This window comes from Podarcis erhardii (assembly GCF_964252035.2).
Source record: "Podarcis erhardii genome assembly, chromosome: 8".
Taxonomy (NCBI): Eukaryota; Metazoa; Chordata; class Lepidosauria; order Squamata; family Lacertidae; genus Podarcis; species Podarcis erhardii.
This window is the reverse complement of record NC_138499.1, coordinates 22,980,274-23,004,945: the sequence shown is the minus strand read 5'-3', so window position 1 is coordinate 23,004,945 and position 24,672 is coordinate 22,980,274. Positions and strand designations below refer to the sequence as shown.

At 41.5% G+C, this 24,672-nt stretch overlaps 1 protein-coding gene across 1 annotated transcript; it reads left to right on the top strand.

Annotated features, from left to right (window-relative positions):
- The first annotated feature begins 10,923 nt into the window (after positions 1 to 10,923).
- On the top strand, positions 10,924 to 24,369 carry BAALC (BAALC binder of MAP3K1 and KLF4). Its single transcript, XM_081874865.1, has 3 exons — positions 10,924 to 11,836; positions 21,114 to 21,286; positions 22,331 to 24,369. The coding sequence occupies exons 1-3, from the start codon at positions 11,653 to 11,655 to the stop codon at positions 22,436 to 22,438; spliced, it is 465 nt and encodes a 154-aa protein (XP_081730991.1). The 5' UTR covers positions 10,924 to 11,652; the 3' UTR covers positions 22,439 to 24,369.
- The last annotated feature ends 303 nt before the right edge of the window (positions 24,370 to 24,672 follow it).

Genomic DNA, 24,672 nt, shown 5'->3' with positions numbered 1-24,672 from the left:
TTGACTGCTTTGTCTCACTCTGGTATAACTTTGTCAAAAGCTGGTAGGAACCATTTTGAGAGGTGAGATTCATACACTGGGTGCTAAAGCAAGCAAACAGATTTGTGGTGGTCATAAATGAAGCCAATCAATAATGAGCAATCGCTGGAAGGAATTGGTGGGGCCGGCAGGGGGAGAATAGATGAAGACCTACAGGACAATAATCAATAAGATATCTTCATTGCTGGGCCCAAGTAAATAGGGAAACATGATGGGTCTTTTTAAAGAGCTGGTTGATTCTAACATGCATTTTGGTATTACGAAGAATAATTTTATAATACTTATCGGTCAGAACCAATTCTTTATTTCTGTCACTTGAATATTTTAAAACTTTTTGGAGCTTCTGCACTACCACTACACTTCTGTTTCTGGAACACCAGAGGGCACCCTTGTGCCACTTTCAAACAAACAATATTACAGTAAATGCAACAACAGGTATTGGCAAAATATTAAAATGAGAACTTGAAAGGGAGCTTCAGTAATAAGCTGGTTTCTTCTAGCAGAAGTCTGTTAGGAGAACAGCATGATATTTTTTAAGTGCCAGGAATAAGCCAGACTTCCATTACTAGTACCTTGTTCTGCAGAGTCTACACACCTTTCTTTTCTACCTTGAGCTATAGTAGAAGATTGCAGGTCAAATGCTACAGTGAATCCACTGTATCCAGTTGTGTTCCTCCACTCGCTGAATGCTGTTTGATCTTGCAGAGCCTTAAGCAGAACAGAACAAAGCTATCCAGCAATTTCTTCTGTTCCGCCCCAAATTTGCTCGTAGGGTGTGGAACACTTTGGAATAATGTGGGCCATGTCACAGCAGTTGCAGAAGGGAGGGAGAACCAGCCAAGATCACCTCCATTCCTTTTCCACTGACAGAAGGCTCCACTGGATCAAATAACTTTCCAGCAGCTTCTGGGGTGCCAGTTGGATGCAGCTTGAGGTCAGCATGTAGCCTAGCTGAAAACTGTTCTTTTGAAAATACAGATAGGTAGCCGTGTTGGTCTGCCATGGTCAAAACAAAATAAAAAAATTCCTTCCAGTAGCACCTTAAAGACCAACTGAGTTAGTTCTAGGTATGAGCTTTCGTGTGCATGCACGTGTATCTGAAGAAGTGTGCATGCACACGAAAGCTCATACCTAGAACTAACTCAGTTGGTCTTTAAGGTGCTACTGGAAGGAACTTTTGAAAATAATGCAGCCTGTCAGTGCTGTTCAAATTGTGCAGCAAAATGCCAGGACCCAGCTTCCAGAAAGTTCAACCTGTTGCCAGAACTGCTTCTTACATAATCTGATGGATACAGAACACAACCTACAGTTACTCTTTATTTTAGAGAACACAATCCATTAAAACAACAACGCATCACTAAACAGCAGTTGATAGCAGCATCAACCGAGTCTCTTCCAAACACCTAACACCTGTCTTTACATTTTTATTTTTATTTTTTTCAAAAAGGATTGTTATAAAAACAAACAGCAACAAGAACATTTTACTAGGTAGTATGTTACAGAGATACAGGAAACAGGAGAATCGGGAAAATATTAAGAAGTACGTTGAAAACCACATCAAAAATACAATGGAACACAGTTCTTACAATTATTATTGGAAGGGGTCCTTTAAGAGGATCTGACCAGTTTCTTTAATATAACTTCTGAAGAAGAAGTGTTGATTGACTATTATTTCATTATCATCTCTCAGCAAGCCTGGACTTAGTGGGTATGACATATTTCATGGAGTCAAATGCTACCTGATTCATGTCTGCCACAAATTGTATATAGGTGGAGCCTGAATATGTTCTTGTATATTTGTGAAAACAATAAAATCACACCATGTGTCTATACATGCATCTCACCTACGTTGTCTATTTATACGGTACATCTTAGCTTATGGGCAAGTTTTTCCAATAATGCTATAAGCTGCACTTGGTGCCATGCCTCTTGATAAATCTTTCCACGCCCTAGCTATGATTATGCTGCACTGAGCAAATGGCTTATCAGGCCCTTATTCATTACATGCAAGTTTTGGTCTGTGAACAAATTTAGAAGGGCTAACGGAGGTGTCATTTGAACATCTTGTTTAGCATCTACAGTTACCTTAAAGGTATTAAGTTACAGATAGGTAGCCGTGTTGGTCTGCCATAGTCAAAACAAAATAAAAAATTCCTTCCAGTAGCACCTTAAAGACCAACTAAGTTAGATCTTGGTATGAGCTTTCGTGTGCATGCACACTTCTTCAGATACCAATACTTAAAGGTATTAATTTACTCAAAACACAAAGCCTTTCTATCTGCTGCAATACATTCAAAAACATTTTGCATGTTACAGATATAAGAGGCTTCTGTAAATAAGATCGTGAACTTTTTTGTGTGTATTAACAGCGTTGTTAGACCTACACAGCATGTGAATTGATCGCATTGCTAAGAGACTCTTGAAAATGCTGAAAGCAACCTTTGAACTGGCACAGAATACATCCTTAGGAGTAAATTGTTGCAAAGAAAAAATAGATTTTGCTCATGCAAGCTGATAATGACCCAATTAAGCAAAGCAAGAAGGTTGAAGTGTGACTTGTCTGGTGCTCTTGGAGGGATTGGGGTATGATAGACAAATCTCCCCCAGCGGAAGTGAAATACCGTATTTTCCCATGTATAACACGACTCCTATTTTTGGGGACTCAAATTTATGAAGATGGGGGAAGATGACCCCTGTGTATAAGATGACTCCCGTTTTTTAACATTATTTTAGAGTAAAATACCCACAGAAAAGTATGGTAATTCAAACAAGATGTAGAGTACAACCCCACCCCACCCCCAATACAAACCACACCTGGGGGGGGGGTTGGAAATGTGCAGAGACTATAAAAGTATCTTTCATTTTCCATTACATTTGGGCACCACAGACACTTAAAAGAGGTTTTCACTGCTTAAGCATCTCTCCTATTGGTTGAAATATGTTGATGGTTGTTAAACATGTTTCCTGCATTATTGTGCTTTTTCAGGCAGGTGACCTGACATTTCTTTGTTGCCAGAACAATGGTTCAGGAAGCATGCTTTTCTACCATCCATGTTGCTCAGCTTAAAATGTGTTGCAAAAAATGTCTATAAAAACTAAATCTGAAATACCACGTAGAAGTCTCTTTGCTATAACTTTATTTTTTGAGAGTCTACATTGGGCCTCAGGATTTGGGGATGTGCAGGGTCCACTTCAAGGGACATGACTTTAAAATTGCCTATGGTCTTGGACCAGTTAATTCTTTTTCTGCTTCTTGTAGCAATAGCTGTGCTAGGTGGTGTATTATTTTTTTAATTGAAAAAAGATTGAACTTCTGGATTCTAGCCTTCCAGTAACTTATCTGCTAATCCTCTCTGCTTCTTTTGAATGCCTCCTCCTATTGTCACTTTCAGACTGTCCCACTCACTCTCCAGGTGAGCTGCCAAGATCTAAGAACATCGAATGTTCTTCACAGACATGGACCACCAGAATGAGGCTTGCAAACCACTGGTGGTCTATGGTCCACAGTTTGGGAACCCCTGGGTTGGACAACAAAAATTTGCTGGGGCAACTCCCATTGAAGACTGAGAAGTCTCATTAAAGCAGAGATCATCCTGCTGGCAGATACTTCCATCTGTTCCTATGTCTTCTAAGTGATTAAATAGACATATGGGTTTTATATATATATTGAAGTCTTCTCACTTAGAAGGAAGCAGGTTTGCTCCGGTGCTTCCTTTCCATTTTTTAACAAATCCCAATCTCTTCCACACCACATGCCTCTCAACAAACAACACCTATCACTTTCACAGAGGTTACTGTTTAGAATTTTTGCCTGTTGCTAAGCAACACTTTCTTCCACACAGACCGGTTTCCATGTGCTAATAGATGTGAATGCTCTCTTATCAAATAATGAAGTCTCCTCAGAGTCTGCAGTGCCCAACCTGGCTATACTGTTCTGAACTGAAGTAGCAGGCTTATTTTTTTTATCAGCTGCAGGCAGTTTCTTCTTTTTGATACTTATTTTAAAAATTTATATGCCCACCTTCTTGCTAGTACCTCAAAGCCACTACTAACAGCAACGGTAAAACACACAAAATAGTAGAATAATAAAAAACCAAAAGCAGCAAATAAAATCAGCTGACACACCTTATTTCCAATTCAAAGGTGTGGGGGGGAAGCTAGATAATGTATGTGCCATTAATATGCCACCTTTCAAATTACAACAGTTCTATGGAACTCACTGCAATGGATGAATCATTCATTTTGGCCTGTGTAAAATGTGACTGATGTAACTTGGGACTGATGTAACCTGTGGCCCTTTAGATGATTATGCTACACATTACCAAGAAAAAATATATTAATCGCCTTCTAAACCATCAACTCAGAAGTGATTTACACATTAGGTAATTAAAGAGTTAAATACATAAAAACAACAAATGCATTTAAAACAAGACTAAAACCCTAACAAGTGGGTAATCGTGGTAGTGACCCATTTATCCAACTGGGAAAGCCCATCAGAGCAAAAATGTCTTCAACTTTCCAGAAAGTGGAGATAGCGGGCACCTATGGTATCTCAACAGAAATGCTGTTCCCCAGAACAGGAGGCAGCCATACTAAAAGCCCTGCTCTGAGTTTCTGCAGAGCAGGCTTCTGAGATCTATGAAACCTGCAGGAGAAACTCCTACAGAACGCAGCAGTCTGCTGGGTGTGCAAGGGATAAGGCGCCCAATCAGCTCAGTTCAGCCCAATATTGCTGAACTACAACCCCCATTATCTTCTTGGCTATTCTAGCTGAAGATGAGAGGAACTGGAGTCCAACAACATATGGAGGGCCACAGGTTCCTCACCTTGGATGTATAATACAGGATTGCCACGGGGGATGATATGGTTTAATTAAAGTGGTGATAAAAAATCCCATCTATTCAAATATTGCTACATGCTGCCATGGATAATTAAGCATTTTCCCTTTCTTCTAGTTACACTGGTTCTCTTCCTCTAAAAATTTCCAGTTAACACCCAAACAGATGCATAAAGCTGTTTCACTTAATTACTTTTCCGTACTGGAAAGGATGATAAAGGTACTTGTCAAGTATGCAGGATGTAGGAGAATAATGTTTGCTCTCCATAAAATAGTATACCACACTCACCACAGTAAAATCTCTGCATGCGTTCAGGTGAGAGAGTTTCCAGTTAATGTGCTTTACATTAGTTATGCTATACAAACTCAAGGCAGAAGGAAGCTCAGTTAAATTATTCTGCCCTCACAGCTTATAAAGCATTTTTGGGTTGGAGTCAAGCTTTTCTATTCACAAAGCATTCCCTGAACTGCAGAGCAAGGTTCAATTGTCCCTCTGTATCAGAGAAAACCTGCCTGCATTGGCATTGTTCCTGAAATTTTCCTGCCTCACCTAAAAATAAATTATATCACTGACTTTACAAAGCTCTTCCTGCTTGTATCCCACACTTTGCTCAGCCTTTTAAATGCCTGCCTGGTACTTTGCCAAGCGCTGGCATATTCCTCCTCAAGAAAACTTACATTTAAACAACCTCTCAAAGCAGTTTGCAAAAAAAAACCACACCACCCCCACACCAATAAAACAATTAAAAATATCAGTAAAAAACGTTAAACAGCTATGTGAAACACTACTTTTTTCTTAAATGAACAATAAGCTAAAAAATAAGGTTGAAGCACATGTCAACATTCTATACATCTGGGAAGGCTTCTCTAAATCAAATAGGTTTTAGCCCGCATTGAAAAGGGTGCAGTGAAGGTGCCTGCCTAGTGTCAAAAGGCAGGGAGTTCCAAAGGGTAGGTGCTGCCACACTGAAAGACTGATTTCTTACAAATGCAGAACGAGTATTATGTGGCAACAGATCAAAGCAGAAAAATGGCCATATATGGGGTAAGGTAATCTCACAAATAAACTCTCTTTTGAACTATGACCTCTCCCTAAAGAGCAATAAAGGACTCTTCCTGATGCTTCCTCAGCTACTCTGGTAAAGCCTCAAAGTTGTTGTTTAGTCATTTGGAGTGTCCGACTCTTCGTGACCCCGTGAACCAGAACACGCCAGGCACTCCTGTCTTCCACTGCCTCCCGCAGTTTGGTCAAACTCATGTTGGTAGCATCAAGAACACTATCCAACCATCTCGTCTTCTGTCGTCCCCTTCTCCTTGTGCCCTCCATCTTTCCCAACATCAGGGTCTTTTTCAGGGAGTCTTCTCTTCTCATGAGGTGACCAAAGTATTGGAGCCTCAGCTTCACGATCTGTCCTTCCAGTGATCACTCAGGGCTGATTTCCTTAAGAATGGATGCATTTGATCTTCTTGCAGTCCATGGGACTCTCAAGAGTCTCCTCCAGCACCATAATTCAAAAGCATACGATTTGGAGGCTTTCCTCTCTTTTTGCTACCTGTGTTTACTGCTGCACCCTTTTCTTCTTCATCCCCTAGTTCCTCCTCTCTTGGCCAGGACTGCAAGATTCAAACCCACATTCCAGATGAATGGCTTGTGTTGCCTCTCGGTGAGGTTAAAAAGTCCACCCCATTTCTTCCACCCCTTGACATGCTGACAGTATTTTATTACAGGAAATAAAATTATAATCATTATCCCACACTGAATTAAGGAGTAATGCTATATCATGTTATGGGGAAAAGGAAAGAACGGATTACTGTGTCATGTTTTGATACAGATGCAAAAACCTACTCAGTGACGCTCTGATGAGTCAGTTCAGTGGGTGGGAGATGATTTTATGTAATAACAGTATCGTTCATTTTCTCTGCTCGCACTGTTACCCGGCAGCACACTTCCACTGCTCAGCAACCAGTGAGTCAGGGATGTGTACACAACCGAAATGGGTTATATCTCAAAACGTTGACATATGTAATCCAAATCTGCAGCTGGAGTAACCTTTGTATCTGAGGATTTCGAACTTCTTTCTGAACAGCTGATCAGAGAGATTTTCAAAAGGCAAACGAGAATATGTTTGTTCATGATTCTCTTCCCATTTTTTTCTAAGAAGATCAAAACGCAAAAACAACACCAAGTGAGATTTTCAGCAGAACATTGCCGCATGGAGTTTGGTTCAGGATTCCGGACACCCCATTCTATTCCACCCCTCCACCACCACTTCCCCAGTCCTTCAGTCCTGCCCCACCTTCTCCTAGCAATCAGTCAGCATTCCATAGTCACTGGACATGCTCAGTCCTGGGCTGTTCTCTGATGCCCTACTCTCCTCCTCAGTCCCCCCCCCCCCCCCCGCTATCCTGCAAACCTTGCAGTTCCTCTCTAAGCCATGGGTAGGCAAGCTAAGGCCTCGGGGCCGGATCTGGCCCAATCGCCTTTTAAATCCGGTCCGCGGACAGTCCAGGAATCAGTGTGTTTTTACATGAGTAGAATGTGTCCTTTTATGTAAAATGCATCTCTAGGTTATTTGTGGGGCCTGCCTGGTGTTTTTACATGAGTAGAATGTGTGCTTTTATTTAAAATACATCTCTGGATTATTTGTGGGGCGTAGGAATTTGTTATTTTCTTTTCTTTTCCAAAACATAGTCTGGCCCCCCACAAGGTCTGAGGGACAGTGGACCGGCCCCCAGCTGAAAAAGTTTGCTGACCTCTGCTCTAAGTCTTCTGATACCCTCTCTCCCCCCGCTCTCTCTCTCTGTTTGTGTGTGTAGCACCATTCTAGCTACATTGCCACTAAACTAAACATCAGCATTTGGGTCTCTGAGACAAAACCTTGTACTGTACTGCAGAATGCTTCTTTTCAGAATTCTAGACATTTTGTTCCTCTTCCTCTCCACTTCTCTGTTTTCCCGTCACAACAGCCAGTCAGCACCCTGTGCTCACTAAACATACTCAATCATCACAGAATCAGATAATTGTTGGAAGGAACCCCAAAAATCATCTAGTCCAACCCCCTGCAATGCAGGAATCACTAAAGAATCACTGGTGGAAAACCATCCATCCTCTGTTTAAAAACCTCCAATAAAGGAGAGTCCATCAGCTTCTGAAACAGCCCATTCCACTCACAAGCTGCTCTCATTTGCTTGCTTGGGGAAGGGTTGGCTGGCGATGAAGTCGGAGCATTCCTGCCCAGTCTCAACTACATTACATTAAAATATTTTTATATCTTCAATTGTGGCTAAGGGCAGCTCTCACTGCGCACGTTTAGTGTGCAGTGTGAGCTAGGGAATGACCTATCCAGCAAATGAGGCTGTGTATACATTAGTGGCTTAAAACACAGCAAGGTCATTTTTACCCACGTTTTTATATTTTATATTGTATACACCAGAGAAGGGGGCAGAGATTTCTCCACTCAGTGCACTCTACCTGGCTTGATTTCCTGCACCAAATTCCTATTCAGTGAAGCTGTCGTCAGCCCATCTTCCTTTTATGTGTTTTCAGACAGATCATAAGGAAGGGTAAACAATTTTCATCTTCTTTCATTCTCCAACTTCTTCTCTCTGCCTTTCTAACCTTTACAGCTTCTATTAGATTGACCTCCCTCCCCAGAAAATAATAATAATAATAATAATAATAATAATAATAATAATAATAATAATAATTTATTTATATCCCGCCCTCCCCAGCCAAAGCCAGGATCAGAGTGGCTAACATTAGTAAAAATAGCACAATTAATGTAAAATCAATGTCAATTAATTGAAATACATTCTAAAATCAGTTCAAAATCAAATTAATGGCAACCATTGGGCTAGAGTTCTGTGAAGATTACCAAAGGGTCAGACTGTGCCTTGGCCAAAGGCCTGGTGGAACAGCTTTGTCTTTCAGGCCCTGCGAAAAGATGTCAAGTCCCACAGGGCCTAGTCTCTTGTGACAGAGCATTCCACCAGATCGGGGCCACGGCCAAAAAAGCCCTGGCTCTGGTTGAGGCCAGCCTAACCTCCCTGTGGCCCAGGATCTCCAAGACATTTTTATTTGAAGACCATAAGGTCCTCCGTGTGGCATACCAGGAGAGGCGGTCCCGTAGGTACAAGGGTCCTAGGCTGTATAGGGCTTTAAAGGTTAAAATCTTTAAAATTTAAGCTTCCCAGAACACGGCTACTCTTGACTCACTGCTACCTCCTTACCATTTCTTCATTTATTTTATCCTCCCTCTCCCTTCTAGGGCAAGCCTTCAATAATCTACCTTGTAACTCTCAATAAAGCTAATTTTTTTCCTGGAAAAATTTCCAGTGTAATCTCTGTTATTCCCTCCTGGTTACTTTGTGATGGGATTCTGTACCCAAACATAGTTCTTAAATTTATGCTATGTTCCTGTATAGTTTGAGATATATTAGTTTCTGGAACAGCTCTACGCAGCAACAGCCTGTCCTCAAGCAAAATACATCCAAGGCTATCAGAGGGAAAATATTCTGCTGGTACTAGTAACTTGTATTCCAAAAGGGTTTAGTCCAAGAACATTGAAAAGAACTTTCAGACGTGTGCCCTGACCAAGCATGGCAATACACTGAAATCAATTTTTTTCGTTTTAACTGATTGCTACATGATTAAGTAAGCCCCATCAGTTAATTGTTCAGGCTCTCAGTCTTATCCAGCAAGCTTGCCCTTCCCTCTCCAAATACATCAGGGCGCTGCAGTTTCACAGGCATACCTCAGCCTCCTTCTCTGCTGATTAAGTGTAGTTATTATTTGGAGAGGTGCTTTAAATTGCTTGCAAAGGCCTCCACTAATTAATCAATTAAAGATTGAATCCCTAATAAACAGGCACCAGAGCACCAATTGTTACGCACATATTATACAATGCAAATGAATTTTAGTGAACTGAAGGGCTCTCATGTAAAGGCCATTCTTCTTGAACCAGTTATCTAGGTCTTCTATTTTAGAGCTGTATTCCTCATATTTAAAGACTGTGCTTGCACAATCAAGATACTGGACACCTATAGTGGACCTACACTGGGGGGGGGGGTCCCTGAAGTTTGAACTGTTATAGGGGGCCCCTTCACAACCAGCAATGAGGTCTGGGAAACCACTGTTATCTTCTTCAACTGGGCTGTTCCACAACAGATCACCACAAATTGTGTTTTTGGGTATCTGCTTAAGTACTTTTGTGAACTCATCGTTATTCCTAGGGTCTAGATCTCTGTTAAAAACTGGGGGAAATACATCACCCACAACAGAGCAGTCAGTTTACCGCAACATTCCACCTTTACATCTGTGCTACTGACTCTCAGTTTTTTAAAGCAATGTGGATGAAAGTCTCTTATGGGGCCTCTCTGGGAACAGGGGCTCTGAAAATTGTATAATTCATTTCATAGTAGATCCACCTCTGTCTGTGCTTCACAACTGCATATGGCTGTCCACAAATAGAACAATTTTGGAAGGAAGTTTTTAATGAGCTATCTCAGATTACAGCTCAGTCAATCCCAATAACTCCAGCATTAGCCTTACTTAATTTATATATTTCATATATGAACCAATTAAGAAGTAAGGAATTAATAACACAGCAGCTAGAACGGTAATAGAACTTGGAAAACTTTGCAACTAATGAATATTGATCACTGGAATAATAGTCTGGTAAACTGCCATAATGGAAAACCTGTGGCAAAAAATTGAAGGTGGCAAGGAAGAGAGAAAACAAGATAATTGTTGCACTTTAGGGTGTGATTTTACTAAATATACAAATGAAACAACACATGGACGAGAAATACCTACAACATATATTGCAATATGGCGCAAATAAGCCGACACTATTCATTAGGTTCACTCCTAGTGGTTAGTATTTTACCCCCTAGTGACCCATTTTTTTGTTAGTCATGTTATTTTATGATTTATGTGTGTGCAGTTTTTCAACAAAAACTAATCATCATCATCGTCGTCATAATAATAACTGCTTATGGCCATCTAAAGCATTCGCCACCATCCAGCGCTCAATGAACTCCAGTCCCTTTAGGGTTTGAATTCACTGCAGAGAGGGTTGGCAATTAGCCAAAATCTTGTGTACTTACAGAATCGTTCCTTTTACATTGCAGTGGATTAGCACTAACTAATGTATTTAATTAACCAATTCAGTATTAATTAGACAAGGAGACTTCCCTGGGTCTGGGAGGAGAATGTGTTCCAGCCTTAGCACCAAACTGTTCAGTATCATGCCTCTACTTTCAACCGACGTGCCGAAGAGATGTCTTGTTAGAGGAAAAAGAAACAGCCAGTCCCGCTTCTGTATTAATATTAAAGGCAGTATCAGTTCAGGCTCTTTGCACAGCCTTCAGCCCACAGCCTGGCGAGGAGGATTCTAAATTCCCAGGAAATTTGAGGAGAAGAAAGGGATGGGAACAGAGAAGGGGGAAGAAGAAGAAGAAGAAAAACCCTGAAGGGAAAGGAAAGAAGAGGACACATAATTCTTATGGAAGAAGGCAACAGGAGGAGAGGAGGCAAGGGAACGTGAGGTAGGAGAGAGCAGAAGCTCCGGCCAGGACTGACAGGGGGCCGCCCTGAGGAGGCGGGCGAAACGGAGGAGGCGGGAAGCGATGGCGCCGCCTCCCGCCGCTCTCCCGCGCCTGGCCGGAGGCTGGGCGAGGAAGGCGGGAGGGCGATGCTGCTCTGGCCGGGCCGCTGACCGCGGTGCTGGCGCGGAGGGGGACGGAGGAGGAGGAGGAGGAGGAGGCCCCGCAGGATGGGCTGCGGCGGGAGCCGAGCCGATGCCATCGAGCCGCGCTACTACGAGAGCTGGACGAGGGAGACCGAGTCCACCTGGCTGACCAACACAGACGCCGAGCCCCAGCAGCCGCTTCCCGCCGCCGCCGCCGCCGCCACCGGTCCGGAGGGCGGCCACGCCGAGGCTGGCCCGAGGGAAGCCGGTGAGTAGAGCTCGGGGCTGTGGGGGCGGGAAACGCGAGCGAGGCGGCCCGGGCCCTTCCCGCCTCCTCGCTCTCTCCTCCGCCTCGCTTCCTTCTGGGCTCTTCTCCACAGGCAAAGGTTTGGCCCCAGGAAGCCGAGAGGTGGGCCAGCGAACAGGTGGCGAACACCTCACCTCCCTGTTGGGACGTATTTCAGAGAAGTGGCTTTGCATTTCAAGTTCTGTCGTCTGAGCTGCGCTCATGGATTTATTCCTGCAGCCCTTGCTCCTCGTTCTGTGCGGTGGCTTGCAATGCAACCCTGTTAGCTCCTGCATATTCAGAAGAGAAGTGAAGACACAGTCACGGGTGGGGTTCTTTTGGGACCATTATTGTTCTTGCGACTTTTTATTTTTAAGCAGGGAGAAGGGTTAAAACTTTTCCTCCCTGCAATGTAAAGAGAATGCATGGCAATATGCAGCTCTGCTTAACTTAACATCTTCATGTAACTTAACCTTATGCCAGTATCGTGATGCGTTTTTTGTTTTGTTTTGTTTTTTTGGTCCAAGACCTTGTCCGTATTATATAGGATGCTGCTGGTGTGACATTACAGAAAGATCAGGGAGGGACCTTTTGTTGCTGTTATACGGAAAGGCTCTTCAACAGTCAGCAAAAGGGAGTTGCTGCTGAAAAGAAACCTGGTACCAGTGCGCAACGAAGATGGATTGTAGCCTCAGTTCTATAGATCCTGTGCTTTACCAGTTTGTGCCATGTAGTAAGTGGCACAAGGATTGTGAGGCTTGTTGTGAACAGGGCTTCACATATTTGGATGATTAGGCTGTCAGAGCAACTTGTCTGATCTGTGAACATGCAGATTTAGGGTTGTGCTTTAGTCAAGCTAGCAGTTCATAGTGTTGAAATCATGACTGAATGTTATATATTTCAATTACATGTTGCACATTTTCAGTTGCAAACATAACATCTTTGGTCTCTGTCCATTTAAGATGGATGCTGCTGTGCTTGTGCTTACAAGGATACAAGACAGTCCTAATGCTTAGCCAGCAGCACCATATCAACTTAGCAACGTAGAAGAACATGAAATACTGTAATTAGAACACACTCGCCACAATGCAGACGGTAGGACTTCTGCACCAGTTATGGCATTGTGCCAAGTCAACTCTCCTAGCAGCTGCTTACTAAAAGCATCAGCAGGAACGCCTTAGCATCTCTGCAGGGTAGGTAGAACTCTTCTTGACCATAACCAGTGAGAGCCTCACAAGTGGGGAATAGAAGATTTGCTCTGTTTTCAGAACTAATGCTGCAGATAAGAGGTTTGCAGTATTAAGAGTTCAAATGTTGTTCATTGAAAACAGCACCACTCGTTTCCTGTCAGCTAACACCAGGCAACATTTTAAATACAATTCAAAAGAGATAGATGGCTGTCTGAATCATGAAAACATTTGGGTATTTAAGGGGACTGGACATCTAGGGGCTTGCCCCCCTCCCTTTTGTCCCATGTTTTGAAAGCACGGATCCGAGAGGCTTGCCACTTGTTCCGAAAGCATGAGTCCGAGCAGCTATGCTTTTGTCCCACTGTTTCCCCCTGGAAAACACACTCAGTAGCTCTAAATTAGAACAAACGGTAATCCATGGAAAACATGATTGCTATTTGTTCCAATCCAGTGCTAAATTATGGGCTTCTGGGGGGGGGGGAGCAGCTGGTGAAACAGAAGTGTGGATGAGCCCTAAGATGTCTTCTTTTTTACATTGGCTTTGGAAAATTGCCACTGAGATGCTGCTGTGAGATGGTTTGCTGTAGTTTTAAAGAATGTTTTGTTTTATTGCACTGATATATTACTTTATGAAGTTGTTACCCAGGCTAATATATTTGATTAAGGGTGGGACTTTAAAAAAAAATATATATATGATTAAAAAGAGAGCAAGAGTAAGGTTGGCAGAGTTGCATTAGAGACTGGGATGTGTGCATTAAAGCCCTGTTGAATTCCTCATCATTTCATTACATAGTATTTAGTGAAATGGACTAGGTATCCAGGGGATATTACTGCTATTTACTAATTAACATAGATTTTGCTATGTATGCTATAATATTTGTCTTTGGAACTATGTCTTGTTGGTTTCAGAGCAACCCAGCACCAAGCTCTCTGCCCATCTTAGGGATGTATACATGTGTTTTAAAGTAGTTGATTTTTTTTTTAAATAATTTTTATTAGTTTTCACAACAATAAACAAGAAAAAAGAAAACAAACACAACACAGAAAAAACAAATAAACATAAAACATGACTTCCCCATACCTCCTTTTCACTGCATCCTTATTCCAAAAGATTTTTTAGCAACCCTTTAATCAATTTTTCTATTGGTTCTCTTTAAGTTTCCATAAAATTATTATTTACAGCTGTAATTCTCTGTTTCTCACCCCTTAACATCTTAACAGTCCTCAATTTTGCAGCAGTTTTTAAGATATACTTTAAATTTTTTCCAGTCCTCTTCCACCGCCTCTTTCCTCTGGTCACGGATACTCTGGTTTCTCTTCAGATCGTATAAATCTTTCGCCTTTTACTAAAGTAGTTGATTTTTCCCACCCCAGTCAAATCACTGTGAATGTGTACATGATAGCTGGTCAGCCATATGACTAGTTTAGAGGTGTGCGCCTGTAATAGATTATGTGGATTTTTATTCACAATCCATCATGAACATCCTGGTGGAATTGCTTACCATGCAGATTTAAAACAGGGGGGAAAGCCCTCAAAGGAGTTTTGTGAATTGACTCTTTGAAATAACGTGCACTTATGGTCACATTCTGCTTAACTTTGGCATGGTGGCGGAGGGGGAGGGTAATACCCAAATGCTATTGCATTCCTCCATAAACTGAGGAAATATCATTTGCTGTTGCTAACTAGGACTAAGCTACAATTACCTAGGACAACAGTCTTTGGATCTTCCGATGGATTTACTTTTATTTTTTGAAACGCAGGTGTAGGGAACAGTCAGTTTGCTTATAGCAGCAGAGCTTCCCCTTATGCCATTTCTTTAACTGAAATCATAGTGCTGCTGCAAGCAAATCCAGCCCCCACCTACATTTCAGTTATGTGTAACATGTAGTTTGACATTAGCAGAACTCTTCTTTAACCTAGCCCTCAGAATGAATCCATGGGTTATAACCAATGCTAGTCCTACTCAGAGCAGCCCACTGAAATTAATGAACCTCAGTTAGTCATATCTATAATCTCCAGTGGGTCTACTCTGAGTAGGACTAGCACTGAGCAGGACTAGCATTGATTACAACCTCAAAATTTGTTTTCTCAATTTTGCCTTCTGATTTTTGTAGCCTGTGTATGAACCACCTATACATTTTTAATATATTTGAGTTTGGTTATATTTGTTATTGTCTTTGAGTAAGCAATGGTTAAGATTTAGCAGAAGTTAACTGCTTGCAAGTCTTATTGTGTAAAGTAGGAGACAGTTTAACCATTCAGCTGAAATCAAAGGGACATAAACATTTATTTTTCTTAGACATTTATATACTGCTTAACTACTTGTATTTCTAAGCAGCGTACATAAAAAAGCAATCCACACAAAATGTGACAATAAAAAAATAATTACTGGTATAAAGCCAAACACCTAAATTTGGCTGGATCTTATCCAATATTATAATTCTCCACTCATTTTTTTTCTTCTATTTGTTTTTTCCTCCTCATATCCCCTTTTTATCTTAATTTTCAAACTGCAGCAGAGGGTGATTTTTTTCTACAGTAAACTGAAAAGAGCAATAATGGCTATAAACAGAAGTTTGAAATACAGAAACTGTATTTCTGTATTTGATTAAGATCATAACAGAATTTAATGTACTCAGTAGTAAGCAACACACTTAAACCCGCCGTGGAACTTTTTACCTGTACCAAACAATTGGTGAAGAAGAAATATCCAAAAACCGGTGTAGCGATATCAGTCATCTGGGGTGGGTGGTATGAAAAGGCAAAGCCCTTAAAAGACCAACAACGGTGCTATACTTTTGTGAATGGTCTCAAAAAAAGGGAGGGGAGGACAATTTAGCAGTAGTTCAAGTTGCTCCTAAAAGCTTCCATTGAAAGAGAAAATGTAGCATGAAATCCTCCTTTCACAGACTATTAAAACTAGAAAAATTATGTATTGCTGTTTTAAAAGCAGTCTTGTCACTCTGCTTCATTAGCTTCATCTAGAAAAGCAATCAAAGCAAAACTATTGAACTGAAAGGTTTTGCATTATCAGAAGTATTATTGACAGTTGGATTAGTTTTTCCATAGGCCAGAGATCTGCAATCTCTATAATCACAACCCTTTTAGAGGGAGTTGCTTAGTTGTATAGGATCCATTGCCTTCCCGCCCCCCGAAAACACTCTTAAGGGTATATTTTTCTGTGTTGAAACAACATTTTGTTATGTATTATAGCTCCTCCCGTTGCTCAGTCCCTGCTTCTGCCAACCTAGCAGTTCGAAAGCATGTCAAAGTGCAAGTAGATAAATAGGTACTGCTCTGGCAGGAAGGTAAATGGTGTTTCCGTGCACTGCTCTGGTTTGCCAGAAGCGGCTTAGTCATGCTGGCCACATGATCTGGAAGCTGTCTGCGGACAAACGGCGGCTCCCTCGGCCAGTAAAGTGAGATGAGCGCCGCAACCCCAGAGTCGTCCGCGACTGGACCTAACGGTCAGGGGTCTCTTTACCTTTAGTACTTCTAATGCTGTTCCAAGTGCTATGTGGGGAAATATGCTTTTAAAGAGTCACAGATGCATTTTGCATTATGCCCCTTATATTGTAAATAGGCAATGACATTTATGCATGCTCCATTTTGGGAAATATTTACTTGCTGATCTTCTGGTTTTAAGTGACGTGTGTGTGTGTGTGTGTGTGTGTGTGTGTGTGTCTTTCAAGGCTGTACAGTTTGCTTGCTTTGCTACCACAGTACTGGAGTGTTTATCCAGATTATTTATTTCATTTATATTCCATCTTTTTCTCCAAGGAGCTCAAGACTGCATACAACATGTTTCTCCCTCTCCTCATTTAATCCCCAAAACAACTCTGCAAAGTAGGTTAGGCTGAGTGGCACTGACTGACCCAAGGTCACCTAGTGAGCTTCATGACCGAGTAGAGATTTGAACCCTGGTCTCCTAGGTCATAGTCTGATACTCTAATCACTACACCACACTTGCTCTGATTCTTGCTAGTTGAAGCACTTGCCGTTTGAAGAACTAATATATATCCACCTACATACATAAGGAATCTAACCCACCACCACCATTGTTTTACTTGACTGCTGTTTTGCCAAAATCCTATAACTGGGTGTCAGCTTCATATTACTATATATTTGGAGATGAATGTAGATAACGTCCCCAGTGTAGTACTGTACTTGCAAGTAAACATGTCTCTTACATGTACCTTAAGTTAATAAGTTGTGCATGGATTCATCATGCATGTTAAAGAACCCATTACATTGGATTTGCATTGTGTCCACCACTTGTCCATCGCCATGTATCTTCTTCTTCTTTGAATTTGTTAGTTGCTTTATCTTGCCAAGGCCAACCCAAAGCAACATACAACCAACCAGATAAACAACTCCCCGCCCCACATAGATACATGCATGGAGAGCCACCACAGAGCATGACTTTGGGTTTTGTGTGTTCCTAGCCTTTTATCCCACTTCTAGCACCAGCTCAAGTGCTATGAGAGGATGCTGGAGATTCTCCTTCCCCACCTTTCCCGGTTTCCTATGAGTAGTCATATATGAGCTCTATCTCTTGTGAAAAACATTTTCTCATATTATGTAACATTCAGGTAGATTTGTAGGGTTGGGGCAGAACATAGTCTTCTCGTGAAGCTGATATGCAAGTCTCTGTGACTCAGTCTGTTATGGGCTACAGAAGCCAGAGTTGTTAGCTTAACATCTGCCCCAAACTGACAGCATCCCACCATTACTAGGTCATATCATTTGACACTTGTCTTAATACTAATTCACTTGGCCTAGCTCTCTAGACCACATGTGCAAGGACTATCTGCACTGGAGCATTCTGTGTTCTTGCTTTTGACTAGATAACACCATAAATGAAACTGCTAGAATTTTTCCTTCTTCCCTGCATTGCAGGTAGGCAGGGGACAACCATGGACTGAGCATGGATTGATGGCAGTCTGTATTTTTGCACAACTTCTTTCTCCAAATCTATGACCGCCAGCTACCAAATATGTGTTTGATGCTTACTGAGAGTAAAATATAATATAGTTTATGTGGATGCCACAAGCATGTTACTCATTTCTACAGTAGTCCCCAAGTGACACCACTAGTACCGAGCAACTCTACGCCCACAACTTTTATACCTAGACTCAAAATATAAGGGAACCCCCTTCCCTTCAAACACACACACACACACACACATTTCTTCCATCACCAGCTCCCTCATGAGAGCTTTGAGGGCAGGAAGGTGAGTCCTGGCAAATGGAAGGAGCCATCCTTTAATGACAAACCCAATCTCTCTCTCCCATGAAACTGGCATAAGGTGATATATAAAACAAATTAAAAATAACATAAGCATGCACTATGCATCCCAGCTATGCATTTTGCCTTCCATCTCCATGTTGCCACACAGCCTACCCATCACGGCTTTATTTTAGCATGGCAACAGTGGTGTAGCACAGACTAGTCTATATGTCAAGCTCATGCAGGCGAATGGCTGACCCCATGCAGCATTATTCACTTGAATGCCGTTCTAAGCAGCTTCCGTGCAACTCACTTGTGTGAAGCCTCAAAACTCCTGCACAGATGATCAAAAAGCATGAAAGGAACGTGCTGTTACTTCAAGACTATTTGTTCTTGAACAGATAAATATGAATGCATACATAATTTTTACATGCTATTTTTGGTACTTTCCTCCTTTTTTGTTCTTTCCCCTGCAGTTTCTTGGAGTGCATGCTTCCATAAAGCTTGAATATTGCTTCATTCATATGATTTGACGCTTAAAGAATACTTCATTAGCCCTCTAGATGCTCCTGTGTGGGAGGATAATCCTGTAATCTTGCGTTGACTTTTAGCACCAGAAATGGGACTGAACCAATTGTTTTCCTTTCCCTGCATTGCAGATATACAGAGGACAAGCAAGGATCTGCTTTGATAAAGAGTCTTTCGTCATAAACATATTTTTAGGAGGTCTCCAAAAAGGATCACAGACTTCCCGTGCAGTCTTCTTGCTCTAGTTATTTGCATGTAGGTGGTGATGTGCACCCTTACAAATGCTATTTAGTTGGTAATATAGCACTTACAAGAATAGTGATGTTGAAATTAACTTGAGACAGCCCTTTAATATTCCATTTTATGGAGGACTTGGGTATGTCTGTGCTGTGCACGCCCCCCACTTACTCCCACTGACAACTACTGACAAATTTGATATGTTCCGTCAGGGTATCAATGCTTAAAGGGATACATGTAAAATATTTAGGCTGCATGTCGAATCTAATTGGAGTTCGCTCTGGATGCAGTATGTGTACAAAATAGAAATATTGATGCAATGCCTGGTCTCATGTGAGTTAAGACTTCATTGATTATGAAACACAGTATCACTTCCAAATACCAAGCAGTGTTCCTTACCATTCCCTAGTTTACAGCATAGACTTAAGCAGCACTCTGCTTTGGGCAGAAAACCGAAAAAATTTCTTGTTTCAGAGGGAGTCGCATAAAGAGGTTGGCTGAATATATTGAGCCAATTGTGCCGTTATCTCCTGTCTGCTTTTGCAGCTGCTCTCAGTCACCTGACACAAAGTAACAATGCCTTCAATTTTTTCGTGAAGCATATATGTAACCAAGAATCATGCAAACAAAAACCACCCCCAGTGGTTATACGTATTTCCTTTTATCGACAGCTTTGTTTGGTTCTGTATGCGGGGCTTGAAGCAAAAGCTATGATTAACTGATAAGAGCATGTGAAAGGTTCATTATGTGGCAGATACAAGACACGTATAACTGAAGCAGCTGGCCCCAAAGTTCACATATATTTCATATCAGTGGTAGCATTGGTAATCATAAGGCTTGGTAATTGGCCAGAAAACCTTGAGACATGTGCAAAATGTTCTGTAGGTGGTATTGATTGATTGATTGAATTTACGCTCTTCTGCCTTTCCTCCCCAAGGAGCTCAGGGAAGCAAACTGGCCATCAGCCTCTTGCTGATGCAGGACATATGCTGCCACAGCATCCCTGATACAGAATCATAGAGCTGGAAGACACATCAAATATTGGCTTGATCAGGAGTGGAAAACCTTCTTGGCCCAGATGGCCAGATCTTTCTCTCTCCCAAACCCTGTGGGCCAACTTGGGTGAGACGTGAGCGAGGCCACTGACCTGTCAATCTGACATCACAATTACTTTAGATGAGAGGTGGGCAGTTGACCCATAGGGGTGAGGGGAGGAGTCTGATTTGCCAGTGCATTCCCCATAGGACTTCAAAGGCACCATGGCGCCCACAAAGGCCATGTTGGCAACCCCTTCTTTACCCAAACCATCAAGGCTTACCACAGAAACTTTCAGAGGGCTCTGCTTGCTTTCTTTGACAGGTTGCACACAGTCATGTTGTTTCACTGAGAAAGGCTATATGATGGTTGAAGGGCCCTGGTATATTTTATCTTTTGGAGAGAAAAAAACAGCTGGGTGAAGAGCTAGAGCAAACAGATGGGGAGGAAAACCGGCCTTTCCCCCCTGCCAATTCCCCAGTGCCCACAGCTGTTTCACCCGATAAAAAAGCAGGGGGAGGAAATTATGGAACTACACATAATTTCTGGATGGCAAGAACGATTTTATAGCAAAAGTTCACAGAAATAGAAGAGAGGCAGTATGGGATGTTCTGAGCCATACAACGTATTTTTCCACAGCAGTATGGTTGCACAAAAGCAGGAAGTCAAACAGGACATAAACTATTAGCCATGGTATTCAACAGATTACTATTTATATTTAAAAAGGAATAGAGCAGGAGAAGAAGGAAAAAATCAGTGTTCTATTTTTGTTTTCAAAGACATGTCTGCTTTGCTTATGTCTCTCTGAATAATAATTCAGGATCTCGTGCTCCTAACTTCTGATCAGTTTCTAATTTGTTGGAGGGGGATAGGAATGTGCAAATGTAAAAACCATCTTTTGGTAATTGGGCATATACAAACTGTTCACAAACAATTCTGTGAAACTGACTAGTTTTGTAAATATCTCTTTAACTTGAAAAATGTGCAAAACACCAGTAAATGTTTTGACTTAACAAAATGCGATTTTGTGTGTTCTTAGGAATTCTGGAGGATAGCAAATCAACTCAGACTTGTACCGGAAAGTCCTCGGCTGCAAGTGGAATAGGTAGTACTGAAAAGAGAGCTCACTGTGGTACACAATGTACAAAACTGACAGTTCACCCCACTGGAACTTCAGCACACAAACAACAAAATGGCTTTAGAACCCCAGAGGTAGGTGCAGAACTACATTTCGAGTGACTCCTTGTACACACTGGTATCCTCTTGAAGCTGGGCTAATCCTGTTTCTCCTCAGCTAAAGGCCTGTCACAGGGCTATTAAGCCTGTGTCCTTTATACCGAAGTCGTACCTTCTAAACTAGTGTTTCTTTTTTAAAGTCATAATGAATACATTTCTCATATTGCAAGGCTCATGACAAAGCAGTAACTAATGGGAATAATGGCATGTGTTGAACCTGTTTTAATTAAGGACATAAAGAAGAATCAACTGAATATATTAATACTGCTTTATTGTTATTTTGAAGACTAGTCATGAGCTGCTTAAGTAAATGTTACAAGTAGTGCAACATATCTCCTATTGCCCACTGGATGTACCTGTCGCATCTCTGAGCCTGCCAAGCATCCATAAAATCCAGCGGAGTGTCTGTGAAGAAAAACTGGTGATTAATCCAATTGAACATAGTCTAGATCTCATGTTAGGACCTGCTTTGTGGTAGCAAAGTATTGGAGGATGATACAGTCTCAAGATTAGCCCAGAAGCTGGAAGTTTCCCACCCCGCTTTACATTTATACTTCCTTTGAACTTCACTAGTCATTTTTTGTCCATTTGGGGACAATGTAATGTTCATGTAGGTCTTTATTATCCTGAACACAACTTGGTGTCATCTACAAACTAGTCCATGTTCCTCCTCATCCCTGACTTCAGATCCTTTATAAACAAGTTAAATAACACCAGTTAAACAGAGATCACTTGTGAGTGGTAGGGAGGACGTTCTTTGTGATAACTTTCCAATTACTTTACTTCCTATTTGCTGAGTAAAAATGCCACTGTATCAACAATTTGACTGGCGATTACTACAAGATTACTACAAGATCAGGATAGAGATAATGCTAAGTTTTGCTTGTTGTTTTGATTGGAATATTTTGATAATTTTTATTTTACTCTTGTCTTTTCTCCTTGTTTAGGAAGTTTACTTCTATGAAACATCTTCTAAGCATCTTGCATTAAACTAATTTACTGTACACTCTTTTTAAACAGGCTAAATGGGACAACAAGAAAAACGTCACAAAAGAAGTTGCAATTAACGCCACCAAAACAATAAGACAAATTAGTAACAGAAGAATTACAAAGAACTGTGTCAATTAAAAGAGCCAAAGGAGAAGATGACTGAATTCTGCAATATTTTGCTGCACTTTAACTGATAACTTAATGTGAAGATCTCAAGATGTTTTATTTTTCATGCTGAATGTAGTGGACATCTGCTGCTGAGTGCCTTTGGAAAAACCGCTATCCTTGCTCTAAACTGCTGCCAGCATTGGACGCTTTTTGTTCTATATTGCCATACTGGTGAGGCTGGGCCAGCAATTAGAACATAATGTGTTTGGATTTTATACATTGCCATTTAAGTAATTAATATCACATAAAAATGTATACCAAAATATTTCAGGAACACTCAATCCCTCACAAATTGCACCTGACACATCTGTTTTTAGGTACATGTGTGAGTGTCTGGAGGCAGTTGGAGGGTGGATGGCGGCTAACAGATTGAGGTTGAATGCTGACAAGACAGAAGTACTGTTTTTGGAGGACAGGAGGTGGGCAGGTGTGGAGGACTCCCTGGTCCTGAATGGGGTAACTGTGCCCCTGAAGGACCAGGTGTGCAGCCTGGGAGTTATTCTGGACTCACAGCTGTCCATTGGAGGCGCAGGTCAATTCTGTGTCCAGGGCAGCTGTTTATCAGCTCCATCTGGTACACAGGCTGAGACCCTACCTGCCTGCGGACTGTCTTGCCAGAGTGGTGCATGCTCTAGTTATCTCTTGCTTGGACTACTGCAATGCGCTCTATGTGGGGCTACCTTTGAAGGTGACCCGGAAACTACAACTAATCCAGAATGCGGCAGGTAGACTGGTGACTGGGAGCGGCTGCCGAGACCACAAAACACTGGTCTTGAAAGACCTACACTGGCTCCCAGTATGTTTCCGAGCACAATTCAAAGTGTTGGTGCTGACCTTTAAAGTCCTAAATGGCCTTGGCCCAGTACACCTGAAGGAGTGTCTCCACCCCCATTGTTCTGACCGGACACTGAGGTCCAGTGCCGAGGGCCTTCTGGTGGTTCTCTCGCTGTGAGAAGCCAAGTTACAGGGGAACCAGGCAGAGGGCCTTCTTGGTAGTGGCACCACCAGATGTCAAAGAGAAAAACAACTACCAGACTTTTAGAAGACATCTGAAGGCAGCCCTGTTTAGGGAAACTTTTAATGTTTAATAGACTATCGTATTTTAATATTCTGTTGGAAGCTGCCCAGAGTGGCTAGGGAAACACAGCCAGATGAGCGGGGTATAATTATTAATTATTATTATTATTATTATTATTATTATTATTATTATTATATGAAAGTTGAGCTTTCATGCAGCCTTTCTGTGGTTGGCACTTCAGTTCAGTTTGCACATCAAATGATTTCCATCCTGATCCTAAAGATGTTCACTACAATGGCTGTGTACAGATTTGCAGGTTCTGTTGTTTATCTCAGTGGCATGCTGGGTGAGCCATATAATAATGTCTGATTTGCTATACCATATGAGACTTACGATGTAACTGATGGCCAAGGTTTGTAACGGCATAGATAGGTTTAATGTAGCTGAAATACATGTAAGAACTGTGGTACTCTAACTTTGCCTGCTTCTGTGTCATATAGCAGCTTTGCACTGCGTGGCAACGATATGCCTGCAAAAGGGTGAAATATCCTATCACTCAAAATTGGGATCTCCCACAACTCATTGAAAAAAGGCAATTGATCTTGTGTCTCCTTTATCACTTATATTTTCAAAAGGAATTTGTGTATACATTTGCTACTGAAGTCTCTAAATTTTAAACAAACAGCTTTGTTTTGAAGGAGAGCAAAATTATTCAAATAGTAATCTGAAGGACACAACTTCATTTTTTAAAAAGTTCTTCTGGCCTATAAATTAATAAAATTTATATGAAAAGTTAGTGTTTGGTGTCAAATCTATAGAAAAGGCACTTCAATCACAGATGAACAGGCCATTGAGACAAATAAAAAAATGTAACTAATAAAAATGTTTGTAAATTGTTTGACTTCTTAAAGAAATTACTTGAGATGAAAATTCAGTGTTTGAAATCCATATTCAGTTTCTAGGCTTAATAACTGTTGGAGGATTGCTTATTAAGTTAAGATAACCATTGAATCATAGAACCCTGTATAGCAGGCATAGGCAAACTTGGCTCTCAGATGTTTTGGGACCACAACTCCCATCATCCCTGACCACTGGTCCTGTTAGCTAGGGATGATGGGAGTTGTAGTCCCAAACATCTGGAGTTTGCCTATGCTGCTGTCTACTCTCAGAGTGATAAATTCAAATT

Coding starts and splice junctions, on each gene's coding strand:
- BAALC (XM_081874865.1), top strand. CDS start 11,653: ATGGGCTGCGGCGGGAGCCGAGCCGATGCCATCGAGCCGCGCTACTAC. Junction 11,837..21,113: donor GGCTGGCCCGAGGGAAGCCG/GTGAGTAGAGCT, acceptor GTGTGTTCTTAG/GAATTCTGGAGGATAGCAAA. Junction 21,287..22,330: donor ATGGCTTTAGAACCCCAGAG/GTAGGTGCAGAA, acceptor CTTTTTAAACAG/GCTAAATGGGACAACAAGAA.